Source organism: Mustela erminea, chromosome 1 (assembly GCF_009829155.1).
Source record: "Mustela erminea isolate mMusErm1 chromosome 1, mMusErm1.Pri, whole genome shotgun sequence".
NCBI lineage: Eukaryota > Metazoa > Chordata > Mammalia > Carnivora > Mustelidae > Mustela > Mustela erminea.
In genome coordinates this window covers 125,597,096-125,610,375 of record NC_045614.1, presented here as the reverse complement: position 1 = coordinate 125,610,375, position 13,280 = coordinate 125,597,096, and the positions used below count along the sequence as shown (strand labels likewise).

General features: G+C 41.8%; 1 protein-coding gene across 8 annotated transcripts in view; it reads right to left on the bottom strand.

The window, feature by feature from the left end:
- TNIK (TRAF2 and NCK interacting kinase) overlaps nucleotides 1-13,280 on the bottom strand; it is a 377,677-nt gene that overhangs the window by 141,741 nt on the left and 222,656 nt on the right. For all 8 annotated transcript variants that reach the window (XM_032341356.1, XM_032341372.1, XM_032341359.1 and 5 more), the window contains exon 3: nucleotides 10,703-10,759. In XM_032341356.1, coding sequence (XP_032197247.1) covers nucleotides 10,703-10,759 — 57 coding nt within the window. The remainder of the gene's footprint in view (nucleotides 1-10,702; nucleotides 10,760-13,280) is intronic.

Below are 13,280 nucleotides of genomic sequence, written 5' to 3'. Positions count from 1 at the left end.
TCTTGATCTTGTAAGTGGGCATACATTTTATTGGGCTACTATTTATCCCAATTTCTAGTCTAGGGCAGTGGTGGCAGCAAGTTAGCGGTATTGACAGGGAAACACTAGTAACTACAGAAACTTATTTATCCACTGGACAAGTGGTCTACCCTCTCACAACATGGCTATTGAAAAGCACGAGTTACAATGCTTTCAAAAAGACAAAAACAGAGGCTATAGTTAGATTACAAAGTTCTAAGAGAAGGATGTCTTCTGTTTTGTAAATGGATTATTATGTCTTGAGAATTAAGCAAAAGGATCCAGCCCACCAGGAAATAAACGACCTCTGGGTCATAATGAAAAACAAAATAATGGTACCAAATTGCCACAAATTTTAAAAGGGACTAGTTTTAATAAGCCAAGTCTGGTAAACAGGAAGAACCATTACTTCAGTCATAAATCTATTCCAAGTCAATTCATTATGTACCCTCAGACATTGCATATGGACTCTCTAAATATCAGTTATGTGAATGAAAATAAGAATATCTATTTAAACCACCTCTCAGGCTTAGAAATTATGAAGTGCTTATTTAAGCATAGCTTTATTATCAAAATAAAGAAGACTTTCTTTCACAAGATCACGAGAATCTATTGCTTAGTATTTGTGGTAGACTTGGATAGGGGAGGGGTGGAAAGGCCATGATGTTTGGCAGCCTCCCTCATGAGGAGATGGGAGCCCATTTCCTCTTCTTGTCTCTGGACTCAGTCATGTGACTTCTTTTGGCCAATGGGACATTAGCAAATGTGACCTAACAGAAGCTGGAAAATTACTTGCGGACTGGGGCTAGCTCTCTCTAATTGCTTGCAGACAAACCTTCTGAGTGAGAAGGCAGGCCTGGCCTCCTGGAGGATGGCAAACCATGTAAGAAAAAGTGGTTTTCAAAGGCAAAGAAATAGATATTTCTAGGAGATGCTTTTAAGCCACTGACTACCTCTGATGATAATACCATAGAATGATATGATACTGTGGTCAGAAAACAGAGCCAAAGCCAACCTTATGTAATGTTCGCTATGTACGAGATAACTGTGTATTTAATATGCAAAACAGCTCTATGAAGTAGATGATTAAATGATCCCATATAAGTGAGGAAAATTAATTTCAGGGAGGTTAAGAAATCCCCCAAATTCTTTCGTATCTTATATGTTAGAGCTAAGATTCAAAGCGAGATTCGTCTGACTCCAAAGCCAGTGCTACTGAAAACTCCTAGACAGAACAGCAGTTGCCCATGGTGATAAAGCTGCTAATCATGAAGGAAGTGTTTGGGAGCATTTTAAGCCAGGGATAAAGAGAAACCTGCCCTTGGTCCTCCAATTAAAGAAACTTGTTAGCACACAATAGTACTTGCTTATGAATGACATCAGGGATTTTAAGTTGCGTATTTAATACAGGGAATATACTTTAAGCATCTACAATATGCTAGGATTGAAAAATGGAATTAATAAGATACTTAATATTAGTGTGCTCTATGACAAAGACTTTGCCTAATATTTAGGTCTCAATCCATGGAACAAAAATAAAACTGTGTAATAAAACTATGGTAAGTCAGGGGACTGGTCAGTCTGAACTCAGAAGAAAGTACGAGGTGTAGAGACTCATATATGTCACTTGACCCTAGCCATGTGGGCACTGTTTGGAACCGCGGCTGTCGCTCTCCACAGCATGGGCCGGCCTTAGGCCTTAGGCGCCTGTTTGTGTTAACTTCCCCATCCTTCTCAACTTCACTGTCGAGGGAATATGACACAAAGCTGAAGACAATCTATTGTTAAAGAATCACAGGCATTAGAATGTGAAGGGATGGTTGACATTTTCTAGGATGTAATTTTAAAATGTTTTAAAATAATTTGTAATTGTGAGTGAGATCCCTTCCTCCAGTGGAAGTTTTATTCAGGATGGTCACATACAGCATCAACAGAAATTGGATTTTAAAATCAGCAATATTTATTTTTATGAGCTTATGTCATTTCTCATTATAAAATTAATCGGTGACAACAAAGAAGCTGCTTTAGTGACTACAAAATTAGAGTTTTTGAAAGCAATACAAAAGTCACATATCAGCTTCAATATCTCATTAATTTTCAGGTTTGTTTTGTTTCCAAAGGAGAGAGAAAACCTACATTCCTAAGGCAAGTAGTTGCAAATTTCTCTTTTTAAACTGAAGGCTTTGAAATTTCAGTGGAAATTCTTCTTACCGAATGAAATTCTGCACCCGAATGGAGGAACCTAGCAGTCTAAATGAAGAGGCTGCCATAGCCAGCATGTTTGTTGGTAGATAGCACACAGCTTGAGGTTTGTTTTGTATCACAGTTTATTAAATATGAAATGCACTAAAAATTAAATGATAATTAAGCATATATGTATCTCCTTGAATTATCTCACAGTGGGGTTATACACCTATAAATTATACTTTTACAGATCGAAAGAAACAGACCCAGCATGGTTCAAGGAGTCGCCTGAGCCTTAAAAGGACTGGAACTTTGCTGTGACCTCCTGCAGGCATACCTGGATTTGCTGTGCTGTTAACCTTAAGCGAATGAATGCATCCCATAGATTCGTAACCACTGACTGCATCCCAGGCGCAACGTTAAATGCTAATAGTATAACAATACAACAATGGGCGTCGCAGAGTCAAGCTCTGCCACAATGAAACTTACAATAGGCTAGTGGGGACACAGACGGAAATCAAAGAATGACAGAGATGCACGGAAACTTACAAACAGGAGAGGTTATGGGCAACAAACCTAACTGGAGGCATCGGGGGACACAGCACCAAGACTTTCAAGTTCGAGCTTAATTCTGAAGACCTTGTAGGGTTTACCCATTTAGGAAGAGAGAAAAACGTGATGTGTGACTAAGGAGGGAACTGTTCTTCTAGCAGAAAATTAGTGATTGCCAAGGCCCTGTAGCCAGAAGGACTGGCATCTGTGGCATGTAACCTCCTACAGGGATTGTTGGTACCATCGAGAGACAAAGGAAAATGTCTACATTTTATTTATTACAGTGTCACTGTAATAATAGTAAAACACCCTGAACACAATACTCTACCTATTTCTCTCAAATGCTTTCTTTATCAATAACTCTGCTTACTTCTCACACAAATTTAATGAGACAAGGGGTATTATCTACAAGGCGAGGTTAAGGGATGTGCCCAGGGTATGGAGCCCTGAAGTGTCAAAACGAGGATATCCCCAGAGGCAAGTGCCGATCTGCAGGGCTCCCCTTGACCATGAGGCTATACTGTTCTCTCCTGCTGGGAAGAGCCAGCCCTCAGAGAAACCGCTAACGCCCCAATGTGCCTCTTTCTCACACTCAAGCCTCCACTGATGATGACTCCCAAGAAAACCATGAATTAAAAGGAAAAAAACAAAACAAAACAAAACAAAACATGCTCAGGTAACCCAGAAGTAAATGAGTTCTGCCCCTCATAGTGTTGTCACTAACAGGCCTAAAGTCAGCCATAAATGAAGTGGCTTATGTCATCCTTAAGCCACCTCTCTGACATGTTGTGCCTGCACGTAGGACAAGCCTCCCCATCCAGGCCATCTGCCCAATGTGCATGCACATATGCAGAGACCCAGGCACACGTAAGCCACCAAGCGGGGTATATATAATCCGTAGGCAAGATAGGGGGAGACGCGTAAGTGCGCATGTAGCTAGCAGCTTGGCTTGTTGTTTTTAGAACTCTAGAAGCTTTCCAAGTTCTACATGCTCTACGCCATACAGAACCGAAGCACTAAATACCTCCCAAAGGTAGAGGGTATTATGGAGACAAAAATAACCTTTAACTTTTTTTTTTTTTTAAGATTTTATTTATTTATTTGAAATAGAGAGAGAGAGATCACAAGTAGGCAGAGAGGCAGGCAGAGAGAGGGAGAAGCAGACTTCCCGCTGAGCAGAGAGCCCGATGCGGGCCTCGATCCCAGGACCCTGAGATCATGACCTGAGCCGAAGGCAGAGGCTTAACCCACTGAGCCACCCAGGTGCCCAACCTTTCTTTATCTTTGCTAAACGTTCTCATCAGGTACTTTATCAGATGGTCTGTCTGCCAAAGACACCTACCTGAAGAACCACAAAGGAGTCCCAAAGAGGTGTGTTCAGAGGGGTCTCTGCAGTGGCGGGCCCGGAATGGGGATTCCCAGGCTCTGTGGAACCCACGGGAGGGTCAGATTCCTGCAGCTGCGAGCACCCTTCTCTCAGGCCTACCAACGCAGAGCAAGATCTGAACTCACCCTCGGATCTCACAGAGCTGTCACTTTATCAGGAAATGTGAGCAGCCCAGATAGATACGTTCTCTTAAATTCTCTCTTAATACTTTCTGCACACTCCTTAAAAGTTCATCAGAACTGTGATTCAGTCATTGCTCAACTGTCTGTTAAATGTCTCTTATGCATGTTGGAATGTAAGATTCCAGAAGACAGTGTGCGCGTCCGTTCTCCTCACGGCTGTCACTCTAGAACATAGCATACGCATGCGTCCCTAAATGAATGAATACATGAATGACTGATTATGGCTTCCGTCTTCAGCTTCTGGAGGAATCTAGCCAAACATTCTCTCCTAGATCCTGCTCTTCACTAAGTCATCTTATAGATGCTTGGGGTGAGGCTAATATTGTTCCTGGGAAGACTAATAACTCTGTAACTGAAGCTTACGACCAGGCTCCAGGTCTCTTTGAGGAGTAAGGAAGTGGTCTTCCGGGAGCCTCTGGTAGAGGGCTTTGCCCATAGTTAATGGGTTCAGTGAATGTTTGCTGGTGACGAAAGAGCTGAGTCAAACTATTTACACGGATTAATGAGTAGCTAACCCAGGGATGGTGCATCATTCATAACACAGACTGCCATCCCCACATTCTCATCTACTAATGACAGAAGTTCAAGGTACTCTTAAAAATCCTCTTGCCATTCCAACTGCCTGCCCCACTCAGGTACCCACTGGATCTTTCCAGGACTAATAATTAGCATCATTTTTTGAGGACCTGTTATGTGCCGGACCCTAAAAATGATATCATTTTAGCCTCCACACAAGTTGGTGATGTGTGTATTTATACTAACACACAAGAAAAATGAGATTCAGCAAGGTCTGAAAGCTGCCCAAGGTTCCAGTCCGTAAGGAGGCCAGTACAGTGTGATCTGAGCTCTGATGAGTCAGCAGGCCAAGCTGCAGGGGTACGCCCTCATCTTTCATTCCTACAACTGGGCTGTGGGGAGGGTGGAGACACCCTAACTGGCTGAATTTGAACTTCAACTCTGCCATTTACTATCTGTGCGGCTTGGGCAAGTTACTCAGGCTCTTTATGCCCTCAATCACTCATTCATGAAATGAACACAGTAGCAGTGTCCACTCATGGGAGCTGTTTTGAGGATCAAATGAGCTAACATGTGGTTAACCAAGTACAGCAGTGTTTGGCACAGGGTAAGTATGGAGCCATTTTTATTTTGACCATGGCTGTTGTTGTTGTTGTGACTATTATTAATAATGCTATGTTCTATGCTACCAATCACTCCACCGAATGGCCTCTCTTCAAGAGGGAGGAACCAAACCTGGTTGGAGCAGTGTGTCCTCTGACTCTTACAAACGACTCAGGATTAAACACTTTTTTTTTTCTTCCTCCACTGAACCCATTAACTATGTTCAAAGCCCTCTGCCAGAGGCTCCTGGGAGACCACTTCCTTACTCCTCAAAGAGAGTTGGAGCCTGGTCGTCAGCTTCAGTTACAGGAATTCAGCAGGCAAGACAGAAATAGAAACTCAGTCAAGCAGGGTTTAAAATGGGTCCTCCTAGTAGGCAAACGTTTAGTAAATGCTTATTGAATAAACTAATGGAAAAATTCACACTAAATTAAACACTAAGTGCCCTTCTATCTTAACTGGAGACCTACAGCAATGCGGTCGAGAGGATGGACTTTAAGGATAGAGTTAAGATGCTCAGGCTGTGGGGTGCGTGGGTCAGTGGGTAGGTGGATGGGTTAAGTCTCTGCTTTCCGCTCAGGTCATGATCTCAGGATCCTGGGATCGAGCCCCGAGTGGGCTCTCAGCTCAGCAGGGAGTCTGTTTCCCTCTCTCTTTGCCTGCCTCTCTGCGTACTTGGGATTGCTGTCTGTCTAATAAATTAAAAAAATCTTTAAAAAATAAAATAAAATAAAATGCTCAGGCTGAAATAGTCACTCCCCACGTACATGTTACACTGAGCAGGATACTTAATATGCCTGTTCTTCTCATGGTGCTTCTCAATGGTGCTGTTAATGGAAGCTGTTTGGTAGGTTGCCGAAAGGGTTAAATAATCAATATATAGGGAGGATTTAAAAGAGTTCTGGCTCACAATAATCACTCCACCAATGTTAGTTACCATTATTACTACTTTTGGCTGAAACATTACAAAGGCCCCAGAGAGGTTCTCTACTTAAGGACCACATCGGTTTTAAGCACATTCACTACAATGATATTTGCTATCATGGTGGTTTAATTCTCCTTGTTTTGCCTACTCAGATACCTTCCCACCACTCTTTTCTCAAATATCTCTCTTGTTTCCTTTGAGGAATCATCCTTTCCAAACTTTGGTCTTTCTAGGTTCCAGGGCCAGGGACCCAGTCCAGATACGGAGGAAGGAAAACAAGGGTTGGTTCAGGACTGGGGACGTGACCCAAGCTGATATTTGGACTGGCACTTGGCTGGGACTAACAATAATGAAGCCATCAGAACACGGACCTGGATTGTTGGTGGGAAGAAAGCAGAGCCAAGCGATGGAAAGAAAGTTCCTAATCACATCATCTGACTTCTAGTAAATTCCATCCTCAGCTTCATTTGGTTTGAGTGGGCTTTGAGTACTAGAACCCAAACTGTGCTGAGTAGTAAGATCAGAACCAATTTCTGTAAAGGTGAGAACCTATGATACTAAGTTAGGATCTCCTTAAGTCCTATGTGGGCTTCAAGGTATCATTGCAAAGGGACTAGTTTACACCAGGAATTTTTACCCAAATGAAAATGAGGATTATTTACAGGGTTATCAAAGAACCACAGTCCCTTCACCTATGTTGGCCAGGAAGCAGTGAATAAAAAAGCCTAGAAAAGTGCCCCTCTGACTTTCAGGAATTTGGAGTTCCTTGAGGGGCTTGTAAAAAAGGCAGATTCAGAGACCCCACCCAGAAATTATACAGCAGGTCTAGAAATCTGCATTTCTCATAAATACCACCGGAGGGCTGACCGTTCTCGGACATTGGTAGTCCACTTTGAGAAACATACCCGAGAGGGCCCAGTTTTGTTTAGATATTGTAGGCAAATCTGGAGTACACAAACCCAGCTGGGAAGGAATCCCCAGAAAGCTGCGAAATGAAGAAATTCTCATAATTATTTCAGGAACTAAAACAACTTCAAAGACTGAGTCTGAGTTGTAGTACTAATTCTGAAGCAAATATTGGCAAATTTGGAAGTGTCTCAGCTCTAAAACCAGAAGAGCAGAAGCATTATATCCAGTTCTTTCTGTGGCTAGTTTCTATTAGGAGAAAAGGGGGGGGGGGGGGAGGAAGTGGTGTAGAGTAAAAACAATAATCTAAAAATTGATTTCATGCTTATGGTTTTATCAATTTCATTACAATCAACTATAGTAACTGCAGTAGATCACTGCAAACAATTAACAAAGACGACCTCTGAGAATTCATCTCGGTTTTTAGCGGAGCAGCTATAATGAGCACAATTATAATAATTGGTAAGAAGCTTTTACAGCATTCCATAATACACAAAAGACAACATGGCAAAATGAAATAGATTGTTTTCTGAGGCTACCACACAAATTTCACAAAGGAAATCTTATGCTGACTGTAATGTGTAGAAGGGTGATACAAGAGTCACTTGACGCTGTATCAGACATCATGGGAATTGAGAAAACTATCTCCTGGTGTGAGGCTTATATTTATTGTTGTTAAGGGTCAGTGCTTATAAAACAGTCAGTGATGTGTATGAATCAGGGAAACTACCCAGCCTTTTCAACAAGGGTTCCCTAAGAAAATTAAGTCCAAGTCCCATAAAGCATCCCCTGTACACAATGGACTGACTTTCCTACGTCCTGGCAACAGCCTTAGCTCTGTACCATCCTCTGGGGGGCTGAGAAAAGAGTCTCTCATATTCATTTTCTACAGGGCTTTGCTATCTTGCGAACCTAGTTAAGAAAGGCTAACTAATACTCCTTCAACTGAAAATACATATGCTGGGATAAATCACTCTGTTGATTTCAAAACAAGGTGGCCTAACAAGAGTAAGTGGTGCTTCAAGCAACTTAAAGTCTCAAAAATAGAACCAGAAACAATGTCAGTAATAGTCAGTGCTCTCAAGTCCTACTTTATGCATCAACATACAACTTTGAGCACTGAGATTAAAGGTAGAAATCACTGTAGTTCCACGGAACCACACAACAGAACTTTCCAGCATGAATGTCTCGCAATGTCTACACCCAATAACTGTTAAATTGCCAAGTGCACTGCATTATGTGGAGAGCCTATTCAATCTAAGGAAAATAGAACATCATGATTTCGGCAGAACTGCACAATAAATTCTGACTTGTTTTGTGTATAAAAACTTTGTAAAAGGCTTACACATTTATAATGGATTTCTCTGTAGAGACTGATTGTAGCTGATCTTGACTTTTGTGTTAGATCTGCTAACTGATCACAGCATTACCCATTCTCCTTCCGCAACTAACAGAATGAGATTTTTTAAATTATGTTAGTCACCATATAGCACATCATTAGTGTTTGATGTAGCATTCCATGATTCATTGTGTGTGTCTAACACCCAGTGCTCATTACAACCCGTGCCTTCCTTAATACCCATCACCAGGCTACCCCATCCCCACAGCCCCCTCCCCTCTGAAACCCTCAGATTATTTCCCGGAGTCCACAGTCCCTCATGGTTCGTCTCCCCACTCTGATTCCCCCTCTTCAGTTTTTCCTTGCTTTTCCTAATGTCCTCCGTGCTTTTCCTTAAGTTCCACGTATGAGTGAAACGATATTTTTAATTGCACCTAACTGTACCAGTTGGGAAAATAAAAGACTGCATTTCCCAGTTTGCCTTGCATCTAGGTATAGCCAACGAAAGCAGAAGTTAAATAGAAATGTATACAAGTAGGAAAGATTCTAGTGGAAGGAGCTCTTTTCTGTACCCTTCTGCTTCCACCCAGTCACTCTCCCTGTCTTGCTGCCAAAGAATGGGATCCATGGAAATTGACAACCAGCTTGAACCTGGAGTGTGGAAGCCGAAGGGCCACATTGTTGCATAAACCCGGGCTGTAGATTCCGCAATCCTTTTAACACCAGAAAGGGAGCCGCTATGGCCTTTCTTATTTTGAGTTCTCTGTTTCAGGTGGCAGAAACTAAACGTAATTAATATAAAATACCTGCAGTTTCTTATTCAGTAAAGGCCAAGTGAATCAATAAACTAACAGGGATCAAATATTTGAACTGATTTGCAACCTTTGAAATTTGAATAATGAATTTATTTGTATTTATATAGCAAAAAATGTATTTATTATATTGATTTATCAAATACATAATTCAAATAAAAGGACAAATAAAAGGAAGTAGTACTTTATCTAATGCCAATAAACATGGGGATAATTTTCTGCAGGCAAAGAAGACATACAATTTAAAGACAAATTCAGATCAGTAATAAGGAAGGAAAGGAAGTCAGTACAATGTGTGGTATAAATGAACATTAGTGAAATTAGTATTCTGGGAGATGTGTACTATATGATATATATACTTAACAAAGGTAACAGACTGAGCCAGAAGAGACATGGACTGAAATCTGACAGGCAGATATATTGCTTGCCTTTTTAAATTTGCATGTTGGTTTTTGATATTGTGGTGTGATTCATTGATTCCATGTCTATTTACATTGAATAAACCACTTCCGGGCTGAATGGAAGACTTTGGTCTTTTAGCTTTAATGTAGGGCAGGCAGACATCTTAGAAAAATCCCCAGAACAATAGAAAATTATTAACATGCTTTTGATGTCCAGTGAGTCCTTTCAAGTCTCATTTTTGCTCTATACTCTCAAAAAGGCATTAAAATATTTTAAATAAACCTAGCAAAAAGGACTGAAAGCACGAGATTATATTTACAATAAAGTCTATTCCTTTGATTGCTTTTGATCGCCCAGGCAGAAATTTTATTTCAGTGTTGCTCCATAATAATAAGAATTTTTGGTTGTGGGGATTATCTGGTCGATATTTTGGAGGAGGAGAATATTCATGTGAAATTTCCTAATTAAGCTGCAGTAGCTACCCAAACTTTTTCTACTCCAGTGTTAGGTGGACCTTTGGGAAAATTGCTAAGACCCATCTTTTCTGTGTAATCTCAGTATTATTCTTTTAATACCTTCAAATCCGTGTTCTGTCTTCATATGCAAATATACGTGGTTGTGTTTATGTAAATTTTCAACACACATTATCCACTCTAACTACATAAGGCAGTGGGTGGGTATCTAATTTAATTAGGGTGATTTATCCGTGGTCTTCTCAGTCTGCTGTTCAATACTCTTAACTGCTTTATGTTAAGCTCAGTGGGGAAAGACTTTAGATGTTTAAGAAGATTCTATCTCTGAAAAATGATTTTTTTATCACTAATTTCTCTATCACAAATATATAGCCACTGAGATGGCAAGATAAAGATACGTTACCCCTGTGACGTCCATAACTTTAATGGCTGCAAGCTGGCCTGTTTTAACATGACGACCCTGTAAAGGAAAAAAATAATAATAAAAGGCTTTAGTTCTGATAAGCAATATCCACATTCAGTTCCACCCATAGCAAACAATTACTTAGATCACTGTTACAAAATGCAGTTGGGGAAACGGACACACACACACACACATCTTAAAAGCTTAAAGGATCGATTTCCATTCAGTGTTTACTTTGTAAAACATCTCCATCACTTTGCTTTTGGGTTTGTTTTCATGGTGATTGTTAAGTTAACCAAAAAAGGTAATGTTGAATAATTTGGTTCTATGTTCTCTCCAAGGTGATAGGTAAGGGCTTGCGTGGGAGGAAGGGGAGGTAGGCCTGGTTGGTGGGGACATAAGTATCTCCTTTGTCAGGAAACACTCAGTATGTGAAGAAACTTTAGTTTCCTTGATTATGAAAATATCTTGGATTTTAACAGTCTCAACTGGATAGGATTCTGCTCTTGCTTGAGATTGTAGATGTATCCTTATCTTAAAAGTGAGCCTAAAATAAAACAGATAGTAACAAGTCCAAATTTGTGATCAAAGAGGCAGCGTTGAGGGTGAGCCTCTACGGCCCAAGGAAGGCCTCTTGGTCTTTGGAACAACCAGAGTGTCAACCACAGAGAATCAGAAGAGCATTGGGTGTGGTGAGAGGACAACGCCAGAACAGAAGCTCTCTCTTGAATTTTTGGTTGAGAAAACCTTGCTCCTTGAGAAACTTGAAGTCTACATGCAACTCTCAGAAGGTAGAGAGGACAGTCAATGCGTGTTACTTCTAAATGCATTTTATATGTGGCTTCTAAAGTACATTTCCGCTAGGACTGCTACCAGGCAGTAATATTATACCGCCAAGATCAGCTGGGTTCAAATACCAGCTACATGACCTTAGACCAGTCCCCTGACCTTCCCTCACCTTCCAGGCTTCAGTTTCCTCATCTGAAAAACGGAGACCGCGGTACCTGACTCCTAGTATTGCAGTGGGGGCTGAATGTGATAACTCAGCTATAGCGTGTGGCGGTGCCCGGCACAGGGGAGGTATCCGCGGATGTGGCCTACGATTAGTTATGACGCTATCTTGTGATTAATGCTAAATGCTGTCTTTCTTCCTAGCTTATATGTTTCATGAAGGCCAGGGCCATGTCTCATCATTGTATTTCAGTGTCTGGGGTGGTGGGCGCTCACCCCACAGCCGGAGTGGTATGGTTAGGTGATGGAGGCATGGATGCTTGTAGCTGGGAAGAGGGGATAGGTTTGGTGCTGTCTGTCCCTTTTCTTCTCATGTATCTCAGCTTTTTACACCTATTGACTCTGATTCTGGTAGTGCTTCCCTTCACCCTTCGACCTCCCATTCTGCTCCCCTCCTCCTTGGTCAGGAAAGAGCTAAAAGAAGGAGGTACCAACTCCATAACCCAATAGGATCAAGGGCACAGCCCCTCCTACCTCTTTCAACTTACAAGACAGTAAGGGAAGGGCCTGGAGTGCTACCGCACAGAGCCCTGGACTGGAATTCAAGAGGCCTGGTTCTTGTCCAGGTTCTGCTCATGCCCAACAGGTTCACTGGGGCAAGTGATGTAACTCATCTGGGCCCTAGTTTCCCTGTCTGCAGAATATGGGGGAATAGGGCTCCGTGGTTGGGGGAGGCAGAAGGTATCCTTGTTACCACCACCCCTTTCCACACCAAGGAACACTTAGTAATGCAGTTTCCAGAGGCCAGGAATACTGACTTCCTGCAGAGCTACTCTCACACCAGGGAGAAGTAGCTAGCAATAGTGTTCTCTGTTGATAAGCACTGAATGACCTCCCGAGTTGTCCGGGTCCCAGTAAGAGTCTAGGATGCTGCAATGATGAACTTGGCAAAGGAATCAGCAGCTTTTCTGTGGGAATACAGTTGACTCTTGAACAATGTGAGGGTTAAGAGGGTCTGATCCCCCACCGCCACCAAAAATCCATGTACAACTCTGATCCTCAAAAACTTAACTCCTATTATTAACTCCTATTATTAACATCTACTATTGATGGAAAGCCTTATCGCTAACATAAAACAGTTGATTAACCTACACCTTGTACGTTGTGTGTATTATATACTATATTCTTACATTAAGGTAAGCTAGAGAAAATAAAATGTTATTAAGAAGATCATAAGGAAGCAAAAATACATTTACAGTATGTCCTGTAAAAAATCTGCTCTATGCAGACCTATACAGTCCAAAGTCGCGCTGTTCAGGGGACAGCTGCCTCAAGTCTTCAACAAAGGGCCAGCATACCTCAAACGATGGCGGTTTCTCCACTAAAGTACTAAAGGAGGGTAGGGAAACTGAAGACAAATACAGAGCAACTGGTGGGTGTCCTCTAGCCGATTCACCCTGCAGTTCTGCTACGGGCTTCACACAGCCAGACACAGGTGAACACCTGCTTGTATGGCCGCCTGTGACCCAGCCCTCTCCCTCTCATACCGCCTCGGGGGGCTCCCATCTGCTCTCATTCTGGGGTCCTTGAGATGAAACTATGTGTGTTCTCTCACTGTACAATATTG